The 18,137-nt window shown below is 35.0% G+C and overlaps 1 protein-coding gene and 1 long non-coding RNA gene across 4 annotated transcripts in view; one reads left to right on the plus strand and one right to left on the minus strand.

Moving 5' to 3' along the window:
* The window catches only part of LOC123464018, a 31,940-nt gene extending 24,914 nt beyond the window's left edge, over window positions 1-7,026 (plus strand). Inside the window, exons 2-4 of one of the 2 annotated variants that reach the window (XR_006639312.1) lie at window positions 1,272-1,336; window positions 4,760-4,886; window positions 6,625-7,026. This is a non-coding gene — a long non-coding RNA (uncharacterized LOC123464018). The remainder of the gene's footprint in view (window positions 1-1,271; window positions 1,337-4,759; window positions 4,887-6,624) is intronic. The other variant, XR_006639311.1, reaches the window with a different exon arrangement.
* Sema3a (semaphorin 3A) overlaps window positions 1-18,137 on the minus strand; it is a 427,884-nt gene that overhangs the window by 193,605 nt on the left and 216,142 nt on the right. For both annotated transcript variants that reach the window (XM_045160315.1, XM_045160316.1), the window contains exon 3: window positions 4,694-4,851. In XM_045160315.1, the coding sequence (XP_045016250.1) occupies window positions 4,694-4,851 (158 nt within the window). The remainder of the gene's footprint in view (window positions 1-4,693; window positions 4,852-18,137) is intronic.

Raw genomic sequence — 18,137 nt, forward strand, 5'->3', positions numbered from 1 at the left:
TGATGGTCCATACCTTTCATCCCAACACTCAGGAGGCAAAAGTTGGAGGATTACCATGTGTTTAAGACTACCTTGAGATTACATACTGAATTCTAGGTCAGCGTGGGCTACAGCAAGACTCTACCTTGTAAAACCAATAATAATAATAATAATAATACCTATTATTTGGGATAAATATGGCTCATCTTATAATTTAATTATTATTAATCATTAAAATTATAATTTAGAAAATTTGTTAATATTCTTTGAATCCAATTCTCTGAATCATACGTCAGGATGACGTCTTTCAATAACAACTAAAATGGCTAGAAAAATCTAGCTCACAGGGATAATTCTCTCTCTCTTTCCTTCTCTGAAATATTTAAGAATAGCACTGAATATTTTAGAAAGATGAAAGTGGAAACAAAAAAGCAAATACATAGCTCTAACCAAATTCTTTCTACTACCAGTCATGATGGCACAAGGCTATAATACCAGTACCTAGGAGACTGAGAAAGGAGGATCACACATAGCAAGTTTCAGGCCAGCCGGGTCTGTATATCAAGACCCCATCTCAAGAAGCAAAAACTGAAGAAGACAAAAAAGTCACACTTTCATGTACCTAAACTTAGAATAACTTAGTGTTCAACCTTCCAGTGGATTCTATATTCTGTGAATATGGTGGACAGGCTGAAATGTTACTGGAAATTTAAACTGTTGAATATATTTCCTCCCATAGTACTAATTCAAATATTTATTGTAAATTTTAATATTTTTTTTTCAAATCCCCTGAAGAATTCCATTAAGTTCTATTTATGAGTGGAAGCACAACTTTTTTTTTTTTAACTTCACTCATGTTATCTTCTAGTAATATTGGTTCATTTTAGGGAAACATATTATATGTAAAAAAAAAAAATCCAAAGACAGTGGCAGTTTATTATTTCTGTGTGCTGGAAAGTTTTTAGTCTCAAGATGATTGATCACCATTCATTTGGAACATCCAGATAATTCAGCATAAATGATTGTAAGTTTGGGCAAAGGTTGAGATTTTAGTTGAGGGAGTAAAATGCAAAAAAGAGCACACCTATAAACCAGAATTGAGGATGCACTGATATAACATGTGATTCCTTGATAAATGAATTCCAAGCTTGTGTTAGAAGTGTGCAAGGCCCAAGGAGTCATGGGAATACATTCATTTCTATTATTAGGCTCTTCAGTTCTGTGCTACCCCTTCATGTGTTTTTCTCTTTGTGTGTCTACATTAAGTCTGTCATTAAACTTCTTCCCCATAGCATATGAAGACATTCCAGATTGGACACACTCACTGACCAGCTGATCTTCAAGTTGTCTGTGGAAGGTCAGGAGATTTTCTCACTTCAATATTACAATAGAGAAAGCTAAAACATAACTTTTCTATAGCATCCAACAATAAAAACATATAGCCTAAGTTAGGATAAAATTACAGATTTTTACATATATGTTTATATATATATAAACACATTTATTTTAAAAGGCAAGCTGCCTTTTCACAATTTTATGCCTATTGATTATTGATTTTTGAGCTACCATTGGCCATATTTTGTGTTTTACACTTATGTTAAATATTGATTAATAATTTTTAAATTTGGCAATTTATCATATTTATGTATTTCTTGCTTGTGTTGTATGTGTGAATGATGTCATATGTTTGTGTGTTTAATGTCATGTGTTTGTGGGTGTGTGTATGCATAATGTCATATTTTTGTGTGAAGTGTGTTTATGTGTATGTGCCCTTGAATTTCCCCATATGCTTGCTTGTAGGGAGGGCATCATTTGCCTGAGGTAGCACACATGGAATGTAGGGTGTCCATTGCAATGCTCTTCTACTTGGTCTTGTTTTGTGTTGGAGTGAATGTTTTTTTTTTTTCCTAATTTTGAGGCATTTGGGCTCAAGTATTCTGGTCTCTGCCTTTGTAAAAGACTGGGATTACAGGTATCAGTGGCCAAGTCCAGTTTTCTTAGTTGGGATCTGGGTTTGAACACTGGCAATCTCTGGCCCTCACACTTTAACAGGAAGTACACTTAACTGTTGAGCCATCTCACCAGCTAAATAAGATCATTTTTATATTTATGATATATTATCTTTCCTCCCTTGTGCAAAAATTTCAGTCAACTAATGTTATCTTAGTTTCTTCTCCAATTATTCATAACTTTCCATGACCTATATTGCATTTGCTTCCAAAATGATGCTAAGCATCTATTAAAAAAAATATTTTCATGTATTTATTTGTAAGCAGAGAGAGAGAGAGAGAGAGAGAGAGAGAACAGAAAGAATGGGCTTGCATGCACCACTGTACATCTGGCTTTTATGTAGGTACTGGAGAATCAAATCCAGGTTGTTAGGATTTACGGACACATGCCATAACCATTGAGCAATCTCTCCAGCCCTAAGCTTTTATTTTAACAAGGCAACATACCCAAATTTGGTTGTAGTGCTATAAATTGAGTTCAGGACCTACATGGCATTTATTCTACCAACAAGTTAGGCCTCACACATCCTTATTCATGTTTTTCATAAGCACGTGTGCCTTAAAGGGACTATATCTTTTTATTCAGTAAACAAATATTACTATAGTAAAATAATCCAGAAAACATTATTTATAGAATATTATATCACATATAGATTTCATCATGAATAGGTGCTTAGGAATAATTTATTGATTACATATATTTCAGCATTATTTTCCAAATGGTATAGCTCATTGATGAAATAAGCCTGAAACAGTATAAGGAATAATGATAAAACTGGTAATATGTTGTTGTCTAAATGACCACATTGCCAATTATATGATGCCTTGAACATGAGTTGGTAAATTTTTTATTATAAGGCTTGACAGTAAATACTTTAAGTTTCTGGAGCAGATGACTTGTCACAACTACCTTTATCTCCTATAATATGAAAGCAGATATAGAAAATATGTAAATTAATGACAGTGCCTGTGTTCCAAAAAAAACCTTTATTTACAAACACAGGAGCATATCAGATCACACATTTAGGCAACTACTTGATAAAGCTTGACTTAGATAGTGATACAAAGAGATAGATAAATTTATGCAAACACATGTATGCATAAAAATTCAGTTATGTTGTATTTATTTGTTTGTTTTGTATTAGTTTAACTTTTTATTTGGGAGAGAGAGAAATAGGCAGGGAGAGAGAGAAAGAATGGGCACACCAGTGCTTCTAGCCCTGTGCGCCACCTTGTGCATCTGGCTTACATGGATCCTGGGGAACTGAACCTGGGTTCTTTGCCTTTGCTAGCGCCTTAACCACTAAGGAAACTTCCCAGCTTAGTTGTGATATATATATATATATATATATATATATATATATATATATATATATATATATATATTTTAATTACAAATTTTTATTAACATTTTCCATGATTATAAAATATATCCCATGGTAATTCCCTCCCTCCCCACCCTCACACTTTCCCATTTGAAATTCCATTCTCCATCATATTACCTCCCCATTACAATCATTGTAATTACATATATACAATATCAACCTATTAAGTATCCTCCTCCCTTCCTTTCTCTACCCTTTATGTCTCCTTTTTACCTTACTGGCCTCTGCTACTAAGTATTTTCATTCTCACGCAGAAAATCTGTAGCTAGGATCCACATATGAGAGAGAACATGTGGCACTTGGCTTTCTGGGCCTGGGTTACCTCACTTAGTATAATACTTTCCAGGTCCATCCATTTTTCTGCAAATTTCATAACTTCAATTTTTCTTTACCGCTGAGTAGAACTCCATTGTATAAATGTGCCACATCTTCATTATCCATTCATCTGTTGAGGGACATCTTGGCTGGTTCCATTTCCCAGCTAGTATAAATTGAGCAGCAATAAACATGGTTGAGCATGTACTTCTAAGGAAATGAGAGGAGTCCTTTGGATATATGCCTAGGAGTGCTATAGCTGGGTCATATGGTAGATCAATCTTTAGCTGTTTTAGGAACCTCCACACTGTTTTCCACAATGGCTGGACCAGATTGCATTCCCACAAGCAGTGTAGAAGGGTTCCTTTTTTTCCACATCCCCGCCAACATTTATGATCATTTGTTTTCATGATGGTGGCCAATCTGACAGCAGTGAGATGGAATCTCAATGTAGTTTTAATCTGCATTTCCCTGATGACTAGTGATGTAGAACATTTTTTTAGATGCTTATATGCCATTCGTATTTTTTCCTTTGAGAACTCTCTATTTAGCTCCATAGCCCATTTTTTGATTGGCTTGTTTGATTCCTTATTATTTAACTTTTTGAGTTCTTTGTATATCCTAGATATTAATCCTCTATCAGATATATAGCTGGCGAAGATTTTTTCCCATTCTGTAGGTTGCCTCTTTGCTTTTTTCACTGTGTCCTTTGCAGTACAAAATCTTTGTAATTTCATGAGGTCCCAGTGTTCAAGTATATACTTTTATTCAGTATAAAAATGTATTTATTGGAAAATAATCTAAGATCAATGTTTCATATAATTATCACGAAATATAGTTTGTTTTTCTTGATTTTATGGCTCACAACATCCACTAGTTTGTTATTATCATTAATTTTAATTAAATGTGAAAAGATAAAATATTCATTTAAATATTTTTCTACAAGTTGTGTTGATGTTAAAACTCTGGAGAAAAACTAGACTTTATATATTTGAATACAGATACCTTTTGAAAATCCTTGATATTAACCAGGTTGAATGAAAATATGTGATCCTTCGCTCCAACATACAGCCTACTTCGTTCCTCATCCAAAAGGAAGGTATGATAGCTGGAGCTGTTAGCCAAGCCATGGAAAGTGATCACATTGCTGGATTCCAACATTTCTGCAAGGTAACAAAGCAACAGACTGGGTGTTAAGGTGAGGTCTTAAGTGAACAGAGACTATTAGTACATGAAAAGTTGAATACTGCCTGTTGTTGTTTGCAGTCATTTTGTATTATTCATGGTATTAAGGAATATATAGGAACCATCCATTTTCCACTTCATTGAAATAGGAGTTATATTTATCATTTTTTTGATTTCATACCCAGTAAGGCATGCCTCAGTATAGCAAAAGGAGGGGATTAACGTCTATAAATACGGTGGTGTAATGGGATCTATTCATATACAGTAATGGGCTAGAATGTGCAATGTTTTATGTAAGCTTCTTTAATAATATGAAAATATTTTAAGTAGTTTCACATCTTTCATGTAGTAGTGACTGACTAAGACTTTCATAACTCCACAGTAAATCCCATGACTCCACACAGGAGGGGCCCTGGGAAATAGGAAAATGGGTGAAGGAATAAAAGAGTACAATATGTTACCATATATATATTTGTATATGTGTATATATAATATATTATAATATATGTATATTATAATATATTAAACAAATTTTAAAAGAATAAAAAATTGAAAGTCACAGTTTTGATTATTTCAATTCAATCTTATGATAGCCTCCTGCTCTCTGTTGTCCTCTACACCCAATAAGAGAAGGAAAGAAAGAAGGTAGAAAGGGAGGAAAAGGAAAAAGAGGAAAGAAGGGAGGGAAGAGAAGAGAATAAGATGGAGGAAAAATTTTTGAGAGGGAAGAAAACAAAGGAAGAAGAGAGGAAGGAAAAGAGGAAAAAAGATTTATTCCCATGAGATATACCCAAATAAAATGTAAACAATTAGTTTCCAAAGATAGTGAAGTAATAATCTATGAATTTAAGTGCTGCTTCAGACCAACATACAATTTATGGCAAGAAGTCACCACCACACAAAATCAAGGCAATACTGCCACTTTGGATACTTGGACCATGTGAGGATGGAAAAGGGTTGCTAACAAGAGCAACAGATTATAACATTTGATACATTTATACACTGATTGGTTATTTAAGGATATTAGTTTATCCAGTTCTAAGAAATGCCACCTACCCTAGTACCAATGATTTAAATCTTCAGGTAGCAAAACAAATACAATTGAACATACCCTAAATCAAGACATATTAAAGAGAAAATGAACAATTTTTGGATAATGTAAATAATATCTTAGTGGATTTGAATCAGTAACACAGAGGAATTATATGAGCAAACCCTAAGTATCAAGTGACAGATGTTATAGAAAAAGAGTAACCATACCCATACATGTATTACACATTGTTACAAGAAGCAGAGTTACCACGGGAACTGAGCATTAGTGATTATACTAGAAACAGTTACTTGTATACTGGGTCTCATTTTCATGAAACATGAGATGAACAATAATATATCTTCGAAGAGCTATTGTGAAGATCAAATTAGATAATTTGAGCCTAGAACAGTAGTTCACACAATAGGCATCAAATGAAAGAATGAAAGTGGGTCTATTTCATCTTATTCATATCTATATGTATATGTATATCTATATCATCTCTCTTTCTCTCCATACATATATATAATGATTTTTGTGACTAGATATAAGATATTAGGGTCCAGATGGAGAACACTGAAAATAGCACATTGTTATTTCTCTGAGTATGCTGTGTCCAATTTTTCATCACTATGACAGATTCTTGAGAAAAGCAATTTAATAGGGGATTTATTTAGGGGAACAGCTTGAGTACATAATCTGTTGGCTCTGTTTCTCTTAGGCCTCTTGCAAGGCAGAGAAGTCATTGATGAAGGGCACAGCAGAGAAGGAGAGTCATGGATAATGGGCATAACAGAGAAGATCTGTTCACTTCACTGCAGCCAGGAAGCCAAGAGAGTTGCAAAGAAACCAGGGACAAGGCACCCATTTCAAAGGCTTCCTCTCAGTGTCCTGTTTTCTCTTTCCAGTTCCTGCCTTCCAGCTCCCACTATCTCACAATAATGTTATCATAATATGGAAGCATTGATGAAGGAATCTACTGATTAGGTCACAGCCCTCATAAATCAATCATCTCTCAAAGATTGACTTTTCCAGGCTACAAGTAGGTTTGGGGGACATGGTATGCAAACAAAGTAGGTACTAACTTGTTAACACCAAAAATTTTGTATGTTAAAGGGATAAATAAAACTAGTGACATATATTGAAGTACATTTATACTAAATATACAGATAATGTAAAACAAAATGTGATATCCATAACATTTCATCAATTTTTGGGCCAATTAATTTTTTATCATTTTATATATTGCCAGTCCTGAATTATAAAAATGTAAGGCTCTTCATACTATAATTTGGAAGAATGGCATTAACATTTCAACCAATAAACTTGTTGAGAAGGCATAGTGGTGCATGTCTTTAATCCCAGCACTCGGGAGGCAGAGGTAGGAGGACCACTGTGAGCTCAAGGCCACCCTGAGACTACATAGTGAATTCCTGGTCAGCCTGGTATACCTCAAAACAACAACAACAATAGCATCCACAAAAATTGTTGCTGGCTGAGTATATTTTGATACATTTCTACATATAGACTTCATAAAATTTTTATAACTTGTACATGAAATCCCTCTGGAAAATACTATACCTTTAAAAATATTATTTCTGAACCATTTCATTATAATTACAATATTTTCCTGGTAATGTGCTATTTTTCACTGTCTTCAAATCTATTATTAATTTTACCATTTGTTCCTCTAATTTAACTCTAGTAATGGCCTTTGCACAAAGATTTGTGAGAGAAGAAACTTCCTGAGACCCTCCTGCAATAAGGAGTACACCCTCTGTGTTGCCTTGGAAACCTCTCCTGTTCCAAGGAGAACATCAAATTAGATGCCTTCTCTAAACTCAATTACCAATTCTTCAGAATTCAGATTTACCATATTTACCTCTATGATTTTGACTGTTTTTAAAGTAGACATATTTAAGGGCAACGGCTCTTAAAGAACTTCAACCTTGAGTCTGTATCTTCAGGAACTTAGGTGTTTCTTCTCAGACTTAGCCTTTCAATGAAATAAACGATGGGTGGAAAACAAATAAATATTAAGTAATGTGAGATATTGTTTGACATTTGTCTACCTTTTCCCACTGGGTCTGCGATCAGATTCCTTCAAACAACCAATAGCATCTTACAGAACCGCATAAATGTCTACAGAGTTCATTTGAATTTGTTGATTCTGAGAAGAATAATGCTTTTGTAATGTTATGCATTCTTTTGGAACTTTAACTCAGTTTTTATCTGAGGAGAAAAAAAACTTCACTTTCACACTGTGGCAATGATAAAGAGAAGCAACTGTACAGTTGTAATAAAAATGTCTTTTTTTCTAAGTTTGAAAGATAAATTTAAATAAGCATTCTGATTATTCTAGTTTTAGCAATCCACATAGTGTCTTAATGATTTTATGATTGACAGAAGATAAGAAACTATGATTGTAAATTCAAACAAAAAATACTGTTACTACCATTTGTTTATGGTCTATGACAATGAAGACAATAAGAATAAAAGTATAAATATTTTAGTACAGAAAACATAATTAATTCATATATAATATCCCTTAAGAGTGTTATTAATTGTATCTAGATTGCACTCATATATAGTTTAACCATGTAGCGTCTCATGAAATCAAAACTCTTTTAGTTATATTTCTATTTAACTTAATAACACATAGCGAAATAGGACATAAAAATTGAGTGGTAAGACACCATATGCAGTTGACATGTAAAATGGAATGGCATGGCTGGGAGCTAGAAGAGAGTCAGTCCCCAGACAGTCAGCACGTCTACTGCCAGAAGGTGCTACATGGGCAAGTGGGGAAAAATAACCAATGTCTGTCCAAGCAACTCATGGTCTAACCTACTTAGCAGTGAATAACCTGGGATGATGCCCACACAAGTGCAATAGTGGCAAACAGCCATGGTGGGGAACCAACTGCTCTTTATTTGGCTAACTGATCCCCTCAGTGGTACGGGACCCATAGCTGGAGCTGGGAAACAAGTCAGAGCCATATCCAAACATAAGCTCATTCTCCAATATCAAGCTACCATCAATCATGGGCTATAAGAGGGCCTACACCTATTAAATTCTCTATATAAAAAAGTAAGGGTTATCTCATTTGTTCTGGAGCTAACTTACTCTCCATTGGAGAATCTGCTTCTCTTTTTCAGATAGATGTAGATCCTAAGGAGAGAGCCAGCCACCCTATCATACCTCAAAAGGGCCCCGGCTGAAACTAAAAAAAAAAATGGCTAAACAAGCAAGGGTGCTGTTTTCCTGATGAACTGGATAACAGCACAAGGGGGAAGGAAACCAACACAGAGAAAAATCAACTCCTACCAAATCAGAGAGCCAGAGCCTCAGAGGCCCCCAACACCTCAGCACTGAAGCAGACCAAAAATGAACCCAACATGGCTCAGGGAAATTTTGCAGAAGAGGGAGCGGAAAGAATGTCAGAGCCATATGTTGGGTCATGATATGCAGAGACATTTATCTTACCCATAACTGTGGGCTAACTCCACAATGTATGACCCATATATCTTAACAAGGAGGGGCCAGTGGGGAGGGAGTAGGTCACAGATGAGGCTAATAATGGTACCAAACTGACTGTATTTGCTGGATATAAAAGTAATAAAAAAAATAAAAATTGATCTGTTTTATTATAAGAATATGTTTCAAATAATTATGGGACAGGAATCATAATGTTTTATAATTAGTCAACTTTAATTTTATTCAATTTATTTATTATCAATATCTTTCCCCTAACTCTATCATATTCTTTCATGAAGCTTCTCATAAAACACATTTTTTAAGATACTGAAAGTTATTTTATAGAACTAATGCTCTTTAACATTTCTTTAAACACATGGGATGAAAGATTGGAAATTTATATCAAAATCACACACAATTCAGCTTTGAATAATAAATTTATATAGTTACTGTTATTTTCTGATTATTTTTAATATAAACACAGATTCAAACATATGATACCTATGATTACATTGAGATTAATGAGTAAAATTTTCAGAAATTTAATATGCAATCAAGCATGGAAGTGAACTTCTGTGTACTTGGCCTTCAAATCCAAATAAGAGTCACCTTATTCTTTATTTTTATTATAATTTACATCTCTGTGTGTTTGCCTCTTTATCCTGTAAGCTTTATAGCATGAAAGATAATTGTCCCTCATAGGGTATTGTACTCCAGTAATTGCCTGTATTCACTGAGTTCCTTTGGCATGTCCTTTTTTCATGACATTTTTGTCCTTTTCTTACAACAAACATCCATTTAAGATACTTAAAGGTTGTGTCTATAAAATGCCAAAGCATCTTGATTAAATGATGACAAGATCTATATATTTACAAATATTAGAAGCTCCATGAGGACCAAAAAGTTCAGATCCTACAATTTACTAGTATATATGTATATATTCTCTCTGTAGGTTTGTCTTTCACTAAAAAAAAAAAAAAAAAATCACAATACAAAAATTTGTAGAGTCCACAACTTTTTTTCTTACTGTGAGAAGGAAAACAAGTAATATTTTCTATCGTTGTCATTTTATACAAAAAGGAAGACGCATTTTATTTTTTTGCCAATGAAATGTACAGAGAACAAACCCCAAAGGAAAGCCTTTAAAAAAATAGATGTACATAATGGGGAATGCCACCTTAGTATTACTTTATTTTTCTTATTTCACCACATACTAGGCTTTCAAACTTTACTGAACAGCCAGATAGTTCCTTCTCACTAACTGATAATTGGTATGTAAAGCTGTAGCACATTCTGTGGAGGACGCTTTCTAACCCTTGACTATCCTGGTCAGTGCATATCATTGTTGAATAGTGGCTTCCTGTACTGTTGTATCTATTTGGTGCTACTGAGTATATTTTCTCAATTTGTACCTTTGGTAAATATTTATTGGATGTATTTCAAAACTGATCTTATAATTTCAATAGCAGTAATTCTCAAAGAATGTATCAGGCTTACACATCCTGAGCTACAGCCCTCTTGCCTTACATACCTTCTGTACCATTGCCACAGGGCATAGCAGTCCTGCCTCAGTTGTCAAAGATGTATGTTGTTTTTAAATTTTCTTAGTTCATTTCTTTGTATTTGAGGGTGTCCTAATTTCTAATGTCTCTATCCCATTGAATTCATGTCAGGACTTTTCTCTGACATATGCTGTTACTTTGTGGTTGATATGAAAAATCAACTTTCTGACTTAGATAGCCATGCTGGAAAAGGTGCAAGAGGCCCACAGTTGAGCTTTGAGTAAAAGTCCATTACCTGTCAGAGGCTAGCTGCTATGTTTCTGGACACTATACAAAACAGTGTCCCAAACAACATTGTTAGGCAGTGGCATTATGCTGTGCCACAAATGTTCTTTTGAAGTCTCAATAGAGGACTGTCTACAATATGAATTTATGCTTTCTTAACCTTTGTGTATGTTCATATGTGTGAGTGTAAGAACATATGCCACAGATTGCACATGCAGATCATAGGACAACTTCAATTGTCAGTTCCTGCCTTCCACGTTGTTTAAAGCAGAATAATGTTGTACTTCAGCAGAGCTGGCTATAAGTTTCCAGAATTCTCTTGTTTCTGCCTCTCTCTTTGCCATAGGAGAACTGCCATTACAAATATGTGTGCTACCATTTCTGGTTTAAAGTGAGCTCTGAACATTTTGCACAGGAAGAGCATTTCTCACTAAGCCATTTCCCCAGCCTTGAAACTTATTTTTAATCTGTTCTGAGACAATCTCTTGCTTTGTAGCTCAGACTTTTCTAGATTTCATAGTCCTACTCTCCTTCCTGAATACTGAACTTATAAACAAGGACGCATGTCTGGGTATTTCTACTATTTTTATGAGTAAAAGTATAAATGGAAAGTAAGATGTTAATACTCTACTCTAATGATTCACATTTATTCCATTTAATAATTGTTTGATGCCAATTAAAGGAAACAAATACATAGGGGCTAGAGAAATGGTTCAATGGTTAAGGCGCTGGCCTGAAAGTCTAAAAACCCATGTGCATTTCCCCATTAAGCACATAAAGCCAGATGCACAAAGTGGCACAAGCATCTGGAGTTTGTTTGCAGTATCTAGAGGCTCTGGCACATCCAGATTCATTTTTATTCTCATTCTCTCTATCTTTCTCCTCTGTCCTTGCAAGTAAATAATAAAAAACAAACAATTTTTGGTATAATGCATACATGATATTTAGGAAGTATACAGAGAAGCAGAACTTGGGTGAAACAAAAATTAAATCAGCAATAATGAAGAGAATTCCAAGTACCAAGAAAATCAATAAAGGAAAAGAATTTGTGCTGCTAGGAGAAATGGATAATCAATGGAGAAGGAGCTTGGCATTTAAAAACAGGACTCCATAGGAACACAGCATCCCATTTGTAGGTGATGGAAAAAGATCATATGATATAACACTGTAATTGCCTAGTGTATCCCCAAAGGTCTATTCACACTTCACAATGCTACGAAGTGGAATTCTCCTTCCCAGCATTTCTGAGAAATTACCCAGGCTATTGGGCATATCCTAGATTCCACAGCAAGGAGAAAACTGTTCAATGATCTGTGTCTTCCTCATATCACAGATCAGGCTCTTTTTATTTTCCTCCACTCTATCTTTAAGCACAGTTAATGTTGGAGACCTGGTGATTGAAAAGTTTGGTTCCCTTTGCCTATCGCATAACTCACTTTAGTTCACATCTTCTTAAATATTTGTATACTTTTATGTTCTCTAAACATTTTTCTTTTTATACAAAAGTAACTCTGTGGGCAATCTTATCTATAAGTATAGATTTTATTATAAGCAGTATTTTGACATGTCTCAAATGTATATCTTCTAAGGCAGATTACCCTCTGGAGGACAAACAGGCTAACTAGAAACCTCTATGTAGATGTTGCACAAACAGCTTAGAGAATGCTTAATTTAAACAGAGTTCACCCCTTTTGTCCTTTCCATTACTGACATTTCCAGCCTTCTGTGTGCTTTAAGCTGGTTGTGAGCATCATTCTCCCAAAGAGATGCACACAAGCCTGAGCAAGACTCTTTGCCATCTGCAGATGAGATTCATCACTGAAGTTTGCAAAACACAGTAATTTGTACTGTGTTTTCTCTTGCTTACATACGCACTGCCAGGGGCTTAGTTTAACTCTCCCTTATGTTTTCCTTGAAGCTTTCTCCTAACAGAATGCCCTTTCTAATTTTATATAAAGCCATGAGATGCACTGTCCCCAGAGTAATCTACCACAAACAAATACACTTTTCACTGTGGGAGATGACAAGGTCAAGTCATTTTTAAACATTTATCTCTTGTCTCTTAAATCTTATGAAAAGAGAAAGCAGAAGGAGGCGTGGTGGCACATGCCTTTAATCCCAGCACTTGGGAGGTAGAGATAGGAGGATCACTGTGATTTCGAGGCAGCCCTGAGACTACATAGTGAATTCCAGGTCAACCTGAACCAGAGTGAGATTCTACCTTGAAAACGACAACAACAACAACAACAAAAGTAGAACAAGAAGAAAGTAGAAGATATATATTTAATAAAGACAAAGCACCAACATAATATAAAGTTAATAAATGAATAAGTTAAATACAATTTTTATACAAGATGCAGAAATCTAGTGCATATCTATATGACCAAATAGATATTGTATTAAAAACAAAGGGTTAACAAATTATAGATGTTTCATTCACAAATGCTTTTATTATAGAAATAGCATTCAGAAGTTTCTATGGCTATAGTAACATTGATGAAATGTACACATAGAGAAGAGATGGAAAAGTTGGGAAGATGTCTCTCTTGGTAAAGTGTTTGCTTTCATAAGCAGGAGGACCTGAACTCAAACACAAGTACTCAAACAAAGTGAAAGGCATGTCAGTGCATGTTTGTAATACCAGCAATAGGAAGGTGCAGACAGAAGGATCCTTGATGCTCACTGGCCAGCCATCCTAGCCTAATTGTTGAGAAGCCAGCGGTCAATAAGAAATGTCTTAAATAATGAGATCAATATCTCTCACACACATGCATGTGTGCACACAAACCCACATGCACATACATACCAGTGCAAACAATTAAATACTTTAAACAAAGAAAAAATAAAGTTGGATGATTAAGCCTCCATATGCATGCACACACATGAGCACATGTACACATCAAAATATGCTGCACTCACAAACACACACACCCTTAATAAAGAGAAGAGATGGAACCAAACTTACAAAATTAGCAACAAAAATATGAATAACACCAGTATTTCAGAGACTATTGTAATTGCATACAGTACTAATCATCTGCATTTTATACTATAGAATACATATAGGCACAGACAAGATTGAATCCCTGACATCTCCTTAGGGTGTCTGTAAATGAAGCTTCATGTAGAAAGCACCATCCAAAATGGATGTGTTCTCATCAGCAAAGCCATGAAAGATTTTGGAGTGTTTTGAAGTTAAAAACAATACTTGCAGACAGTGTTTTCCTCTTGCTCACTCTCTCATTGTCAGATGAAAGAAAAGTGTTCAATAAAATATGAAGAAAGCACAGGAAAGGAGACAAACTGACAGAAAACAGATCAGTTCTGGGTGATAAAATTTCAATGTAAGTAAAAATAAAATCAAATTTTATTTGAAAAGCATGATCAATGAGATCATTAGAATGAAAGATAGATATGTAAATGTAACCTGAAAGTGGAGTTTAATCTAAAGTTTGAAAGGATACTGTCTTTCAATAAAATCTAATCTCACAAAGTAAATAATTAAGGTATGTACCAAATATAGAAATAATGCAGTTTTGGAATCCATGCAGCCAAACTGATTCTTACACAGAAGGAAAGGGAATCCGGTAGATCATTTCCTTGTTTAATACAATATCATCTGCCCAAAAACAAAGAAGCAATTTGTACAAATACACAAATGAAAACATGTGTGACTCAATGATTGAGTTCTCAGTAAACTCTTTCCAGAAAGGAGCTATTGTCAGATATTTCCAAATATTTCAGATTTTAAGGGAATGGAGTACCTTTCTAAATGCTATAAGAAAAACAAGTTTTTTAAAAAAGTTTTTATGTTTATTTGTTTATGAGAGAGAGAGACTGGGTGCACTAGGTCCTCTAGCCACTGTAAATGAACTCCAGACACATGCACCACCTTGTGCATCTGGCTTACATGGGACCTGGAGAATTGAACCTGGGTCCTTTCGGCTTCACAGGCAAGCACCTTAATGGCTAAGCCACGTCTCCAGCCCAGTAACAACTTTTTAATGATGAAGTTTATGCAGATGAAACATAAAATGTAAAGAGCACAGAAATTATACCACTTGCTGTGAAATTTCTCTACAACTTTTAATATTGATAAGACTCTCAATTCTATACATTCAATTTTCTGTCATTCCTCAAGAGTGTATATAATGTATATTTGTGTAGACTTACATATAAAAAATATATGTAAGTACATTTATATACATATGATTACATACATATGTCTATAACTTGAAATATGCAATCCCACAGATTAGAATATTGTTCCTCTAACCTCAATTGAATAAGTGAGTGAAGTAACCTTCTAGGAGTTACTTTATTCTCTGCTCTGAATTGTTTGCTCTTCTAAGAGTCAGTGAATCAGGCTTCAGTAGTGATGTGTGTAGCTAATTCATGACTTTCTCTCTTTAGGGCTCCTTGTAGATTTAAAATATACTGCTTTGTATTATTTTAATAGCTTTCATCTTAGGCACTGTTCTTGGTATAAGCAGCCTAAACAAAGGGGCATAGTTCTTCTTAAATATTACATGAATCACATTTCACTTTTTGAAATTCAACAAAACTTGGAAAAAATATATTAAACAACAATCATCTAGGCAGAAACAAATGGGACAATTATATTGTATGTCAAGCTACATACTCACTTTCTTAATTAGTTACATATTCAGTTTTATCAAAAGCTTTAATTATTTTCAAGCTGATTATAAAATACCAACAATTATGGATACTTTTTAATTCTACATGCTAACCCATATAGTTGTCTTATATACAATAATCATATGACCAGAGTTCTTGAAAAATCTCTTACCATCAACACTGAGCACAAGTCAACTGCAATGACAATGTAAGGGGTCCTTTATCTATACTATCTCACAACTTTAATATATTCTTTAACTCATCAGCATATAAATTAACTGGAGCACAATTTACAAAAAAATAATTACTTTTATTAAAGCAAAACAATGTGTAGGACCTACCCCCAGTGCATTTTCCTCAGGACTGAGAGAATTTATAGTACCCAATTTTCCACTTTTGCTTGCTTTATGCCAGCTCCTACACATTTCCAAATTCTAATGGCCAATTTCCTTCTGTAAACCTGGCATGCTTCCTCCTGCCTCTAGTTTATGTTCCCATTCTGCACTCAGGAGACAGTTAGAAGCCATTTTTTCCCACGAAGGACTTGAGTACTGGCAGGTATTTATTAGCCTCTCCTCTAATGCTCAATCATGCTTTCATTAAGGCACAATGAATGAGTTAGTTGAGTATAATCAGTGTGCTGCATGGGTATTGCTATGTTCCTTAGACATAAAGGTGAGTACAACACCTGTGACTTAAGACATGAGTAGAGGAAGTAGTTAACTAAGCAGTCATTGAGTCTGAGATATGGAAGGATATATATTCACCATTTGCATTTATAGCAGCATAAATGGCTTCATCAATAACACCTGTACAAGGTAGATGTAAATACTATACTGTTGCTAAGTTTAATTCTGTTTTCATTATTATTTTTCAAGTGTCTGTGTAGTAATATATTGTTTGGTGTATGTGGTGTATGCATGCATATGTGTTCAGATACATATGCCTTGTGCAGATATGTGTGGAGGCCAAGGAGCATGGTTTATGTCATTCCTCAGTCCCTTGTTTCCCTAAAACAGCGTCTCCCACTTAACCAGAAACTGCTCTTTTCAGTCAACCTGGCTTATCAGTGATCCCAAGCCATTCTTTCATCTCCTTTTCTTACAGGACTGTCATTACAGGCACCAGTAGCCATGCACAGCATTCTACTGTGGGTTCTGGGGAATAGAAATGATAGCCAAACAGGCTTTATCAGGACCTCATGCTTGGGTGGCAAATGTTCTTACCCACTATGCTGTCTTCCTACCCCCTAATTCTCTTTTTAAGTAAACACTTGGGAACACATTGAGGAATAATTTGTGGCTCCCTAATTTTGGTTATTAATGATATTTGGCATGCATATAGAAAAATTAAAACTGAAAATAACAAGCCTCACAGCCTATGCCAGGGTGATGGTGACAGACACTGAGGATACACAAAATATATCAGGGCATAAACCCACTGGTTGCTGAAAGCACAACACTGAAGCAGATTTAAAACATACCCTCCAAGGCTCAGGGAGTTTTGTAGAAGAGGGTGTGCTGCTGCTCTGCTTTCACAAGTCATAACCTACAACCCCATGGTGAATATAAGCAATTCTACTTAGGGAGGGTCCTCAGTGGAATGGGGGCAGGAGGAGGGAAATAATAGTACCAACACATGATGTGTCCATACAAATTTTCTACTTTATAAAATATAAAAAATAATGGAGTGAGGTTGGAGAGATGGCTTAGCTGTTAAGTACTTGCCTATAAAGACTAAGGACCCCAGTTCAAGGCTTGATTCCCTAGTACCCATGGAAGCCAGGTGCACAAGTTGGAACATGCATCTGGAGTTCATTTGTAGTGGTTGGAAGCCAGGGTGCACCATTCCCTCTCCCTCTATCTGCCTCTTTTTCTCTGTCTGTCTCTCTCAAATAAATACAGAAAAAATAAACAAAAACAATGACTATTAAGTTTTACTTATCCTTTGAATACTAAAAATATGTTAAATAGAATTTAGGTACAAGGTATCTAAATATTGTAATGTAGACTATTGGCTTTGCTTATTGTATGCTTGTCTGTGAAGAAACTATTCAGCTTCATGTAATCCCATTGGTTTAGTGACTATTTAAGATCCTGGCTACTGGGGTTTTGTTCAGGAAGTCTTTTTCCATTCTATATCATGGAAAGTAAGGCACTGAAGAGGGTATGATGAAGATTGACCTTAATCTTCTACAGCTTCTCTTTCTCTTTCTCTTCTCTCTAACTCCTTTATATTAGTTATCTTTTCCTTCCTTCTCTTAGTTCACACTGACCTGTAACTCCCAGTACCAGCAGGTGGCAATCATCCACAATGATCTTTTGATCAGAGA

The sequence above is a fragment of the Jaculus jaculus genome, chromosome 10 (genome assembly GCF_020740685.1).
Source record: "Jaculus jaculus isolate mJacJac1 chromosome 10, mJacJac1.mat.Y.cur, whole genome shotgun sequence".
NCBI lineage: Eukaryota > Metazoa > Chordata > Mammalia > Rodentia > Dipodidae > Jaculus > Jaculus jaculus.